The sequence below is a fragment of the Egretta garzetta genome, unplaced genomic scaffold (genome assembly GCF_000687185.1).
Source record: "Egretta garzetta isolate BGI_Z169 unplaced genomic scaffold, ASM68718v1 scaffold154, whole genome shotgun sequence".
In the NCBI taxonomy this organism is placed as follows: Eukaryota; Metazoa; Chordata; class Aves; order Pelecaniformes; family Ardeidae; genus Egretta; species Egretta garzetta.
Genome location: NW_009259600.1, coordinates 9,002,219 through 9,017,011, shown reverse-complemented (window position 1 = coordinate 9,017,011; position 14,793 = coordinate 9,002,219). Strand labels below are relative to the sequence as shown.

Here is a 14,793-nt window from a genome sequence, read left to right as displayed (position 1 = left end):
GGAGGGAGAGAGGGAGACAAAACCTAGGGGAAAAAAACGTGATGCAACTACTCACCACCCACTGACTGATGCCCAGCCAGTCCCCGAGCAGCAATCATTGCTACCAGGCCAATTCCCCCCAGTTTCTATACTGAGCATGATGTCATACAGTGTGGGATATCCCTTTGGCCAGTGGGGGTCAGCTGTCCTGGCTGTGCCCCCTCCCAGCTTCTTGTGTACCTGGCAGAGCAGGGGAAGCTGAAAAGTCCCTGACCAGTGTAAGCACTGCTCAGCAACAACTAAAACATCCGTGTGTTATCAACATTCTTCTCATGCTAAATCCTAAACACAGCACTGTGCCAGCTACTAGGAAAAAAAAAATAACTCTATCCCAGCTGAAACCAGGACAATGATTAAACACTGGCAGCAATGCACTGGGCCTTTTTATCTTCCTGTTTGCATGTGTCAAGGTATACAAAGGTTTTCAGGATGTTGGAGCGTCTAGAGAGGGCCTTGCTGAAATGCCTACACTTTCATCTTGAGTGTGAGACTCTTTTCCCCAGTTGATATGCTGTGTTTATGGATCCAGTCCTGTTCCTCCATTGCTACCTCTACTTAATTGTAGTAGTAAACAGCCATAATGCAGAAGGTTTTGTGGATCTTTGTGTAATGGGCCTTTGTAATGATTTTATAATATAAATAATAATTAAAAGCATTTCAGAACAGTGTCTTGATAGCCAAGGAGGGAGGATGCAGAAATGTATGACATTCATGGATTCATGCTGGCAGAGAGGTTTGCAGGAAGTAAACTCTTAACTTATTTGGCATTCACTGAAGCCTTTCAGTGCTGTCTGAGAAAGAGCAAGACTTCCAGTTTTAACTGATTGACTTTTTACTACAATTTTGTCTTCTAGATTGTGTTTAATGAAGAACTAGGAAGTCCATTTATTATAGCACATAGTGTTTCATTTATAAAATCTGATACCCATTCAGTAGCTGTGCTGCTGCTTAGGGTAGAAAAAGATGAGTTGGACACAAAAGGAAGTGGTTTTCATATTACTTTGGAATGGGTTACAATTGCAGAGACAAGCAAAGAGGGTAAGTGTTTTACATTTATATTACTGGTGAGTAATGTTTAAAAAAAAAAAACTATGCTTTTATTCTTTTGTCTTAGAAGTTCATTGTTCCTTGGGTTCTGAGATTTCCTTTCCCCAAAACTTCAGCTTGGATTTTACATAGATAATTTTTTCTTATATTTTGAGATTAAGTTATTGATTGTAGACTTAAATTCTGACAAACATTTGGAAGACGGGAAGAAGTAAAGTTTTATACGTGTGTGGTTAATATAATTAGAAAACAGGGTAGAACTTTACTTTGTGACGTTATGAAATGTAGTTCCTGTTTAGCTTGATCTTGTAAAATTGAGGTTATACAGAACTATTTCTAACTGATGTCTGTTATACTTTTCAAAATGTTATACAGCTGGATATGGGATTTTGTTTGGTTGTGGTTTGGGTTTTTTGTTGGTTTTTTTTAGCCTCCAATTTACAGTGTCGTGGGATTGGAATTAGTATGAGATTAAGTATAAGAACCGTAGCATAAAAAGTAAATACTGCATATTCTAGGTTTTTGTACAATAAAAGAGTATGAAGTTATTCAGTTAGTTTCAGACCAACACATTAAAAACATATTAGCTAGTGTATTAATACCTGCTAATTATTGTATTATCCTAATGAAGTTTGGCAAAGGGTAATTTATCTGTTCAATGTGAACATAAATATTTATGTTAAATAACGTGATTTCCGTAAAGAATACAAGACCCCATGCTTCAGCATCTGATTTAAAGATGTGTAGATTAAATTAACTTACCTTTTGGGGAAGACTGTGATACGGCCTCATTTGTTATCTTCCAAACGTATATTTTTGATATATTTTGATATAATTTTGATACTGATAGAAACAAGACCTGTAACTACTTGAACTAAAGCAGCTGATTGCATACTGCGATGTTACTATCCAAATGTTCCAAATGTTCCCTGGTCTCCTACATATATAGTGTGGATAGGAGAATGAGTGGCTTTATTAATGTTGTCTGCTGTTGAAACCTTGGGTGTTGGAAATATTTGTAAGAGAGCCAGAAAGCCACGTGAAATTGCCTTACGCTTTTGTGGCCAGCTCAACAAGAGAAAGAAACCTCTGAACATTACCACTCATATCTTGTAAGAAAAATTAAATCAGTAATACTGCCAGTCTAGAATGGAAGACCATTGCTTAAAGAGAGCACTAACTACAGATTTACTTGTATTTTATCATACTGTATGTTTTCATAAGCAAATTCTTTTTTACAGTGTGTTTTTTGTAACTTAGGCCAAATGTTCATGGAATGAAACTTTTTCCATAAAAGTGGATTTAAAAATTTTTCAAAAATCTTGCCAATTCCCCAGCATTTCCTAGGAGCGGACAAAATTTTTATAATTGCAGTCAGCAGAGATGTAAATAACAAGATTTGAAGCAAACTTTAATTATGAAGAGAGAAATAAATTTTTATTTCTTTTAAATAAACATCTTGCAAATCAGAGTGATGTATGAACCAGTCTCAAAGATAAAAGCTGTTTTGAGGAATTACAATGCAGCTTCTTTCATCAGTAGGCAATTGCTGTGCTTAACTTTTCTTGGAAAACTGCCTGTGGGTGCAGTTTATCAAATCAGATTGTAGTAAAAATAAGTTAATCAACTAGCCATTTCTCAAATTACTAAAATCTGTGCTTCATCAAAGCAAAGCCTTAAAACATAGTTACGTCTTTTGACACCTACAACTGTGAGACTCTCTGCTATGTCTGGCTGGCTAGACAATGTGGTCACAGCTACCACTATTGTATTACCAAAGAAAAAAACCAGAAGCATGAAAATAAACCTGACTGGAAGCAGGGGTTAGGTCTGTTCCTATCTTGTGTGGTACTTCATGGGGTTGTGCAAATGTATACCCTTTCAAAGTCTGTTGTTTCTTTAGTTAACTAATGTTTTATGAATCCTCACTGTAAGGGCTTGAAATGAAGAACCACCATGCTGCTTTATTAGACTAAGAAAATGTTAATGCTTAGCTTTCTTCTGACCTTCTTTAGAAGGAAAATTGTGTAATATGAACTTACCAGAAAGATCACGAAGAGTTACTTTAAAAATGTAAAAGTGTTGATGATTGATTGAAAATACAATGAAAAGTTGTGAGGCTGTAGAGTGTTCTAATAAGTGAGCAAATGCTGTGAGAGAGATGTGCAAACAAATTTGATATGTTTCAGTGTACAGTTAAAATTCCATCAGTTGAATAACAGCTTGTTCAATGAGTGGCTAACTTCCTACTGCAACAAAGGCATGCTCTTTTTGGTCACGTATCTAAGCTGAAGTAATTTGTTAATTTTAAAAGCAGGTTACCCTGTTGCCTAGAGTCTTCTGATTGTACAGATCTCTTACTCTGTCTCTAATTAGTAAACGGTTGAATCTCTTCCATTAATACACACACCACCACCACTCCCCGACCAAACTTTCTAGGAAGAAGGAGGGGGCTTCAATTAACAACCCTAAGTACATTATACATTACATTATAGTCTGGTTGTTACTCTTTGCTCCACTTCTTGCTTAGCAAACAAGACAACCAGTTCAGAGGACCTAAACTATACCTGGCTTGTCCATTATTATCTGTATTCTCCTATGACTTTGATGTTTCTCTAAGCTTAACATTGAGGTCAAACAGGAATATGTTTTGGGGTGCTAGAGTGGTATAGATGATTTTTACCATCATAATCTGGTCTTGTGTAATGTCTCTGCTAATGAGTTCCCAGTTTCTTTCAATTAAAGCTGTAGTTACAAACACAGTGATTTCTTTTAATGAAGAGACGAAGCATAAGTGTGAAAACATAAACAATTCCTGTGGATAATTTTATCACCTGAGAGAATTTTATCAAGTTGTTAGTTTTTTGCTAAAAATCCATTTGTACAGTATGTTATTATTCAGAAGTTGATCAATTGCTGAGAACTCCGTGGGCAGTAAGATTCTAATGGAAAAAGAACAAACATTGCCCTAGAGCCTGTCACCTTACTGGTGTTTTGAGTCATAGGTTCTCATGTGTTTGGGAGCACGGTAGGGAATGGCATGGTCCTTGATGTCAGTAGCTGGGATCTCCCTTTTAAAGGGCAGTGGTTTACATAAGTTGAGGAAGATGGACATTTCCCATTATGAATAAAGTGTTACCACTGGCTATTTCATTGCTTCTCGAGTTTTTATAGCAGCTCAAAATGTATTTGGAAAACTTGTTGGTACAGAGGCTGTGAGTGGTTTTGTGAATTGCTGGGCTAGCTGTGATCAACAAAGCCATCATAAGAAAAAAGGGCCATATTAGATTAATTTTAGGGTCTACATATTTAACAACTCAGTGGAAAACAGAATTCTGAGAAATTTATTTTTAAACTACAGTACTGTGATTTAATTGGTAGGATTGCTTAGTATTTTTAAGTGTAATGAGTTTCTCCTAAAAATTATTGTTCTAGAAAAATATTACCACTAAGATTTTTTTTTTTTTAATTTTATAGGTGATCATAGATATGAAATCTTTAAAAGGAGAGTTTTGCAAGGAAAATCAGTCCCCCATTATGCAGCAATAGAGCCGAGTGGCGATGGTCTAATGATTGTTTCCTACAAACCATTCAAATTTATGCAAGATGAAGATGATAAATTGGAAGAAAATGACGATGCAAAAGGAACGAATGAAAAGAAAGGTGAGACTTAAAAATGATAGGCTGCTCTCCCTTTTGGCTTAGAAAATAGCTTGTCAGTTTAGCATCTGTTCAGACATTCTAGCAGTAAATGTTTGTCTTAATATCTATCTTTCAGATTTTTTTTAATTTTTTTTTTTTTAAGGACAGGTTGGCTTTTTTATTTGTTTTAACTCTGGGAAGTTGTATTGTGCATAAACCTATATGAGAAACTTTTTTCGATAGGGAACACTTAAAGAATTTTTGTTATAAAGGATATTTTGAAAACAGAACTACACTAAGTATTTGCTAAAGTAGCATCTAAATTTAGGCATCTGACTGAAGTACTCAAATTAAGAAGCCAGTCTTCCTAGGTGAGAGAGGGCAGTGTTGGCATCCATTGACTCATCAGAAAGTTCCCAGATACGTAATTTACTCCTGCCTTTCTAAATTTAAAAAGAAAAATAAACCAAAACTTTTTAAACAATGAGAATCCTGTAAAAGATTATCTTTTCTCCCGTGGGAAAGCAGTTCAGAAAAAATAAACTTCAACAAAAGGCATCCATAGTTGTTTCTTTTTTTCTTCGAGATCAAAACAAAATTGGGTATGTAAAAGCCTATTAATAAAGTTGTTTTATCTTAAATATCACTGAGCTCTGTAATATGTATGTTTATGTAGTTATATTTTATTGTTTCAGATTTGATTTTTGCTTTTGAATATGAGACATTGGTTAATGAACCAATCCTAATTGAGCAATACTAGCACAATCATTGTCAATGGTGTAAAAATCTATTTGGAAAACAGTACAAAAAGATCCATTTTTTGGAATGTATTAATGTTATACACTGTGGTAACTGTGATGTTGTACATGCAATTGTATTAAGAATAGTCTGTATGTATAAATCTTGAGGCAAAGGAGTTCTTCAGTGCACTGAGCACCGTAATGCAATCTCTATGCAATTGTCACCTGAATTAGCTAGTTCAATGTTTTAGGGATTTTAAGAGCTTTGAGTTATGTGATAGGTGTGATTAAAGAACATGGTAAAGAGCATTATATGGCTCTTAGGACAGTTCATTTCATGCATGTGTGTGCACATATGCTGTTGCCAAAGCCCAGAAATCTGTAATGCGTGGAGTACTGTTTGCAGCAATACCTTTCGAAAACTTCTCATGACACAAAAAATCTATTGGTAGAGAAAGTACTGACACCTGAACTCCTAGTTTAGAGGGAAGTCTAATGCCTCTTTCAGAGAGAATTTGTCTTTTGCTAAACCTAATGTAGGCTATACTTCTAGTTGCATTGTTATATAAAATTGCGAGCATAATAGATACCAGATAATGAAAGAAGATATGCCAGCAATAGAACTCTATTTTTTATAGGATTTTACAAAATAGATGAAGAAATACTGGAGCGGTTTTGTTGCACATCGGTATTTTGGTATTTAATTTGTCCTTTCATAGTATCCTTTGCACATTTTTGACAGCTTATGAGAAGATGTCTTAGGGAGAGGGGAATTCTAAGCTACTGTTTTGGTGTCATTCAATTTTCTTGATTTATAAGACTTTTACTATCAGGTACAATCTCTGTCAAAGTTTAGAAATTTGAAGGCTGTCATATCTCAGATTTTAATAGTTTCTGGGAAGTATATTTGTAGCACCTGTGAGTGATCCATTCCTGTGAGTGATCCATTGCAAACAGGAAACTCGTGGTAAGGGACAGCAGTGTAAGAGTCCTTCCAGAGTCACAGCTGCTCACGTGAAGCTTAGATTAACTGAATCTTGTGTTGTGTTGTGACAACTTGAGAGCTTCCAAGGGGTCTATCCATACTTCACTTTTCCTCTAAATAGGGAGGTAACGTGTACAGGATTGCTCTTTAGAAAATGAATGCATCTGGTTTTGTGTGTTTCTGTGACCAACTGTGCACTACCCAATCATGCTCTCATAGCCTTCCTTCTTTATAAACATTTCTCTTAAAAGGCCACTTCTTGTAGCAGTTTAATAATCAAGATAGATGTCAGGTACATTCTAGACCCAGGAGCAAAAGTCAAGCATTACCTCTGGGCAGGCAGTTTTATTTCATCTCCATCATCTAAGGCAGATGAAGACTACTTGGTCTTCTTAAATAATTTCTGTTGAATAGTCAACGTAGCTTCTGACAAAATAGGTAAGAAAAAAATGTTCACATTTCTGAATGTCATATATTTCTGAGCATGCAGTAGCTTGTCAGTACCACTGCACCTGATGTCTCTTCAATCAAATTATTAATCATTAATGTTTTGGTGTATTTAAGTACATTTTGGTTATCAATTTTGTATGCTACAATAAACTTAGAGTAATAATTAATGCCCACTGTGTAACTCTTATCAGCACACTTGAGTATAGACATGAATATAAATTGCTGTCCAGATGAGGGACATAAATGAACTTGATTGCTAAAAAAGTTTCTCCATTTTATAGTCAGAATATATCTTATGTAAATTGTTCAGAGTGCAGGTTAATTTCCACTCTTTCACAAACTTCTATTCCATATCTCCCAGCATGGCATGCTGTGGAATCCAGGACAGCATTTGTAATCTAGCTTGTATTTTTCTGCATGTTTCCAACTGTAGACCCTCTCTATTACTGGCAGCAGACTGAAGACGATGTGACAATAACAGTTCACATTCCTCAAGACATCACGAAGGATGACATAAAAGTACGCTTTTCCCCAGATAACTTATGTGTTACACTGAAAGACCAGCCTCCTTTGATGGAAGGAAAACTCTATTCATCTGTGGACCATGAAAGCTGCACATGGATAATTAGAGAGAACAAAAGGTGCTGTATATTGTTTATAGTTTTCCTATTGATAGGAAATTATTTCAAAGTGTATACTGTATCTCTGATTTCTGGCCCCTCTGGGAATGGGCTCACTTAATGCTACACCCTGCATCCCTCCTTACAAGAATCTGTCTCTGCGGAAAATAGTTCACTGGCTTTTGCAATGCTGTCTCACAATACTGTTCCTTTAGGTAATTGTGAAAGTAATTCCCTCCTCTCACAGTTACTTGCGCATAAGCTACATGACCAGCTATTTTGGACAACAACATAGAACAGCCTTTCCAAAATTCTTTTGTTTCAGAAGAAAAAGGCATAATGTCTGTACTGATAGCTATACCTGTATCAGACCAGGAAATTAAAGAGTTTCTACTACTGAGTGAAGCAGAGTTCTTTGCATTATTAGGCTACACTGATGGTCCTGATGTTAACCTCCTCACCTTATTTTCACTTGCTTTCTGTGTTTAGTGGCAGCCGGAGTTAATGTCCTGTTAAAATGTTGTCTGTTGCCTTTCTAAAACAGTATTTGGTGATACGAGCTACTGGAGATTAACCCATGCATGTCTGTATGAGTACCTGTCTGTATGACTACCTGTTTGGTTTTTTTTTTATTCTTGTTGAGAATAATTGTGTCCATTCACTTCTAGTTGATCACAGTGGAAAAGTGACTAGGTAAACTATTAAATGACCTTTATAAAGATAGTATATAATACAGTTATGAAACTTTCGTGATAAATTCAGTAAGTAAATTCAGTAATGTTTTGAAGTAGTAAAGAAAAACTTTATATTTTCCAAATAGCCAGGAAAAACCCCCAGCTATCAAAATGTTAAAATAGCTTTGTAAGCAAAGTAAACTTAATTGGTTTAACAGGGTTTGTTTGGGGTTTTTTTCACTAAATTTTAGGATTGATTAGACTGACTTTTACCCTGTTGTTTGTGTTAATAATTTCATTTCTACTTCTGCTTTCCACAAACAGTAGCTTTTTTGGTAATAACGTAACAGAAATTCTTCAAGTTTGACTTATAAAGTCCATATTATATTTTTCTAATCCATTGTACATTATGTACATGGTATAAGATTAATCTGTGTTAATTTAACATGCTGTAGACCTCAAATAGAAATGTTCATGGTTTTCTTTGAGAATTGAATTTTAGTTGTCTCTCTCTTTCTGAAATAAAACTGCCAAAGAATGAAGAGGGGGAAAAAAAAGAATTCAGAGCTCCCTAAACCACAGTCAAGTTTACTTTTTTTTATTTCAAAACCTGTTAGTTCTGGAATTTTAGTTCTCTGGTAGAGAACTGCAACCTAGTTCTGGACATCTGATTTTGCTTTCTACTTAGACTCTATATCGTTAGGCCTTCAGAACCCTAAACTGATCTCAGTGACAAGGTGTGTCAACCATTGGTTTAGGGGTTTTTGTGGGTGCAGATTGTCTACAACATTTGCATCAATAAAAATGCTTCATATCTGGAGGGTGACATAAGTATTCAGATTTATTTCCACATGTGTTTCTGCACATGTAAAAGGGAGGCTGAAATCCCTATATATTTACAAATGTACCCTTCTGAGTTTTTCTGTTTGAGACTTGAAGCTAAAAGCTTGTGTTATAAGTCACCTTGTTGCAGTTAACAGGTACAGTGAACACTTACATGCACCGTTTTGTCCTACCTTGTAGGACATGAACTGAGGAAGCTGTTGAATGCTTCAGTACTGCTAAACATACTCCTCTCGATCCTTCCACTTACAAGAAGGATTGAAAGTCTCTGTTCACCTTTGGCAGTTCTACTTCCCCTTGTGCTACCCAGTCAGGACAGCTAGAACTGACGCACCATCTAAAGTGGTGGTAAAGTTCAAAGTAAGACTTGGGTCGTGATGAATGAAATGCAGTATGTGCATAGGAAAAACAAATAGTTGATCCGCACTTCAATGATTTTAGAATCATAGAAAGTTTGGGGTTGGAAGGGACCTTTAGAGGTCATCTAGTCCAACTCCCCTGCAGTGAGCAGGGACACCGCTAACTCGATCAGGTTGCTCAGAGCCCTGTACAACCTGGCCTTGAATGCTTCCAGGGATGGGGCCTCCACTACCTCTCCGGGCAACCCGTTCCAGTGTTTCACCACCCTCATTGTCAAGAATTTCTTCCTTGTATCTAGTCTAAACCTACCCTGGTTTAGTTTAAAACCATTACCCCTTGTCCTGTCACAGCTGGCCCTACTAAAAAGATTTTCCCCCTCTTTCCTATAGGCCCCCTTTAGGTATTGGAAGGCTGTAATCAGGTCTCCCCGCAGCCTTCTCTTCTCCAGGCTGCACAACCCCAACTGTCTCAGCCTGTCCTCGTAGGAGAGGTGCTCCAGCCCTCGGATCATTTTTGAGGCCCTCCTCTGGACCCGCTCCAACAGGTCCATGTCCTTCTTGTGCTGAGGGCTCCAGAGCTGGGCTCAGTACACTAGGTGAGGTCTCATCAGAGCAGAGTAGAGGGGCAGAATCCCCTCCCTCGACCTGCTGGCCATGCTTCTTCCGATGCAGCCCAGTGAAAAATAACTCCGTTGAGTAACTCAATTTTTTTATTAATCAAGTGAGCAATATTGTATGAATCTCAGGCTTCTATTTTAATGGGAAATAGTAATTACACATTTCAAGGTAATAAGTTATACTTGGTTCTTAATGTTGGTACTGCAGTACCACTTCAAATCTGTTGATTAAAAGTCTGAAACTTGCTCCAAATATGTTCTGTAAAAGTGTGCTATTTCTAATACCAGTGTAATTGCTTCAGAAACCGATTCAGGTTCAACGCATAGTTATTGCTGTGATGCAATAGGTAGTAACTTAGAAAGTTTTCCTATGCTATCAGGTAAAAAACTGTCATTGTAGACCCTATAACTGTATCTAAAAGGCAAATATAATAAAACTAACTCTTATTTTATCATTATAGCCATGTGTTGGTCTAGTGCAGTAATTAAATGGAGTTGCTGTCTCGGTGCATCAGCTAATTCTCTTGTTTTCAATTTAGTTAGTTAGTTATTCCTAACAGTTATACTAGGTTCTCTTAAGTTTGGTGTATTTGTTTTTGTTTTTTGGTTTTTGGGTTTTTTTACAGGTTACAGAAATCGTATCTCTTCTGAGATATTATTTTAGATATGCAATGTAGATAGTTAACTGGTTTAGTATTTCTGAGGTCTATAAAATACAAATATTTTTGGCCTAGATTTTATATAAAGGTACTGTACACGTAAGTAGACCTATTAAGTACTTGTTAGGTTTCAAATAAACCTCTGTAGTAAAATTCTGTCACTCTGAATATATTTCTTTACAGGTGATCTCCTACGGTATTTCAAGTATTTTAGTAAGACTGCTTCAGTGGAAACTGCATTTACATTGAAAACTCTGAGGACACTTACATGAATGCATTCTCTTTGTTCTTAGGCTTTTAGAAGCCACATGTCCTTGGTCTGTTTTTCTTTAGAATATTTTTGATTAGAATATTTTATAAATTGAATGCTAATGGTTTTTTATATGTGGTTTTCATTATTAATTCAGTTTGGAGAGAAGTGCTCAAATCTACATTTAAAGCTTTTTGACCAATCTGAGAACAGATGCAGTGTTTTCATGTACTACTCTTTGTCTTCTATTTGCATTTTAGTTTGGAAATTTCTCTAATTAAGAAAAATGAGGGATCCCGGTGGCCAGAGCTAATAGTTGGTGACACAAGAGGGGAATTCATTATGGACTCTTCCCAGTGTTCTGAAATAGCTGAAAGTCTTATGCATCTTACCTCTGAAGTAATGGTAAGGAGTTGGAAGTAAAACACTGAAAGTTCTTGTAGATTTGCCTGTTGTCTTTTCTTGATACCCTAATTTGCACTTCATTGACATAGCTCATCAGTTCATTTACTATTCAGAATCCTAACTCTATGCTTATTTTTAACTGAAACTGTTAATAAACTAATGGCACTAGGGTTGTGAATATGCTTTGAACAGTGATATCTGCAGGGGGGACTGAGTTTAGCTTGCATGACAGCATCTGTGCACCAAAACTGAAGTCTGATTTAACATTGAAAATAAGTTTTGTTCCCACCACTTACAATGTGGCAGTTTGCTTTAAAGCAGTCGATTTAAGTAACTTTGAAGGCTGTCTGTTTTGTTTATCGATCAGTTAGCAACACTTTTGTACTGTCTTCCTGGGGATACTGTGCTGGACTTAACAGGCTGTGAGTGTAAAAATTTTTAAAAGGAAAATTTAGGAAAGCATAAGCATGACTCATGAACTTTCCTGCATTATTGTATTAGAATCATAGAGTGCTTTGAGTTGGAAGGGATCTTTAGAAGTCATCTAGCCCAAACCCCAGATTCTACCGGGATTCTACTTAAAATAAAATGTAATTTTTAACTGCTGTTTGCTTGATACTTCCCATTTTGGTTTAATTAGAATATGGCATCTCATCTAAAATTTGTGAAGTGTGACTCCCTATGGGTCTTGATATATTACGTTTGGATTATTACTTTTTTTTAATAAGGCTGAAAAGTGTTATTAAAATAAATTCTGTTTAGTGCTTAAATTGATTTCCCTCCTCTCTCCCCCACTATTTGTGGGCAAGATATTGTACAACTTTTGACCATAGATTTATTGGGAGCTTCACATTTCTTTTGTTTTGTAACTCATATTGAGCTTAAAGTAATGATTTTTTTTTTTGTCACTTTTCAGCTTCTGTGCAATAATGGTCATGTAAAAAAAAAAATCTTTCCTTAGGTAACTGTTCATTTAAATAAATGTTACGTATTTTGTTATACTGCAGCGTTAGCCACATACGTATAATAAGGACATGGATTCTTTTTGTCATCTCAGTTGCTTATGGTAATGATGTTTACCTGGAAGGTTTTTTAAAAGCCACCTGATGAAACAGTAAACCAAAGCAGAGGCCATCAAGAATGCTTGGTAGAGGAGAGGTGAACCCCAAAGTCTAGCCTCTAAAGAGACAGCTACCCTGTTTTAAGTCTTGTGCATTAGCCTGCAGTATATGACACTTAATTTTCCTGGTTCCTGTCATTTAAGGATGTTTCTTTGTTATCTCTTCATATTTGTTTTCTTTGAACTTAAATTGACTTAGCAATTAAAAAAAAAAAAAAAATTGTGCCCATCTCCTTCACTTTGTGGACTGAACCAAAATAAACATTCTTAATAAGCAGCTGAAATGGATTAAGAAATGAGCATAGGAACTCAACTCCTCCTCCCTGTCAGATTAATCGAGTCAGTGCCCTGTCTGATTTTTCCTTACACATTCTGTTTGGCCTCAGCTTTCAGCTTATGTTAGTTATCAAGATTGCGTCTTTTTTGTGGAAGAAGCAACTTTATTTCATACTTAACGAGAAAGTGTGTATTTTTGCCTTCTGTTAAATAAAGGTCTCTTTCTGTCATCATGAAATTAGTTTTTTAAATATATCACAAAGGTAACATAGCTTGGTTGTTTTGAAAATTATCCAAGGAAGATGTCATTAGCAGAAGTAAGCTATTTCTATATGTAGTATGCTCTCGTATTACTAGTAAAAGTGATGGGCTCTTTGACTTGTGGGATGTCAAAAAATACATGTGCTTTTTTCTTGTTTTGAGTGCATTGAAAAATATGCATAACAACATTATTAATATTAAATAATTATTAGCAAAGATAAAAGGAGGCATGTATTTAGAGCCACTTACAAAATGAATTAATCCATTTTAATAGCATTTCCGATGGCAATCTGAAAGAAACTTGCACTGATGTAAATTTACTAAACCTGTGTAGGTTTTCGGATTGTATAGTTTCGCTACTTACAGAAAGGAATTTATTGTCCATGTTTTAGTGGCTTATATACCTTTCCTTAAACTGAAATGGATTTTTTTATACCTACCACTCATGCCATCCTCCACAACAGAAATGGTTCTATTCATTTTGAATAAGTACCTAATAGATTGATCTTTAAGTATGTAGGATATGCAAACGATTCTTCCTGTCCTGTTGAACTTTTTTTTTATGAAAAAGGATTTTTTTTTTATATATGTGTGTGTGTATGTGTATTTTTTTCAGTAGCTTAGATTTTCAGTGTCAATAGTTCATTGTCTTTTTAAATTTCAGAATCCAAATCCTGAAAAGGAAAACCCACCTTGTAATGCTCAAGAATTAGAAGAATGTGATGCTTTTCTTGAAGATAGTGCAAGCTTATGCAGATTTGATGGTGATACCTTGAAAGTCACTCATGTGGTAAGTGCTGCAAATTATTATACAGAAATATTTCAAAACATTTTTATGATATGCAACTTGAATTCTATCAGAACAAAAATCTGTGCAAACTCTTGAAACCAAATAAATTTCTTCCATAATGTAAAATCACAGTAGCAACAGAAATTATCAACCAATGTGTGTTCTGTAATGTCATTTTAATGTAAGAATAAGGCTCCTTTTATTGTGATTTAAAAAATTTATATATATACTTTCACAAGTGAGCCATTTGAAAAAGCAAAGTTATGTCAGAATAATGATAAGAAAGGGGTCTTTTTCAGTGGCATAAAATTCTTCTAGATTACTTAGCTTGAATTTTTCTCAGTAACTTTTCAGATGGCCTGGTAGAAAGTTGACCGTTTTTACTAAGGAGATGGAGCATAGATCACTTTATGATATTTGGTTGTCAATCACAGTGGAAATAACAGATTGTAAGCAAAATGTTTTAATAGGAGGCTTGATCTGGATTGTAAGCAACCTTGACTAACAGCAAGTTAGGACTTGATCTGGTCCATTGCCTAAAGCAGGAAACAAAATAATCATATGAAAACATCACCATTTTTAAAGTTGTCATCTTGGGGTTTTTTGGGGCTTCATTTTTTTTTCAAGATGCCTCTACTAAGTTTGTAATAAACATTGGTATTGCACCTCATCACTACCTTGTGGCACACAAAGAACACATAGAATAAGCTATTTTTGTACATAAAATGTCATAGTTACAGAGTAAGATTGTGAATAATTTCATAATTTTCCATTTCCTCAGAAAAGCTCTAGAAGAAGTCTTAAGTCTGTGTCTTACAGATCTTGGTTTGTTCTTTTTTTTTTTTTTTTTTTAAATTATCTTTTTTTTTCCTTTGCCAGTACAGATACACATGTATATGTCTGTATGTGTGTGTATATACATGCCTGTACATGCATCTGTGATGCCAAAGAAAAAAGATTCATTTTAAAGGCTAGCATGCTCCACCAGGAAAGTTGTCTGTTTTGTGGATACAGTG

At 35.5% G+C, this 14,793-nt stretch overlaps 1 protein-coding gene across 1 annotated transcript in view; it reads left to right on the top strand.

The window, feature by feature from the left end:
• The window catches only part of NUDCD1 (NudC domain containing 1), a 45,549-nt gene that overhangs the window by 20,731 nt on the left and 10,025 nt on the right, over positions 1-14,793 (top strand). The window contains 5 exon segments of the mRNA XM_009638395.2: positions 894-1,077; positions 4,564-4,749; positions 7,337-7,544; positions 11,186-11,330; positions 13,652-13,777. Coding sequence (XP_009636690.2) covers positions 894-1,077; positions 4,564-4,749; positions 7,337-7,544; positions 11,186-11,330; positions 13,652-13,777 — 849 coding nt within the window.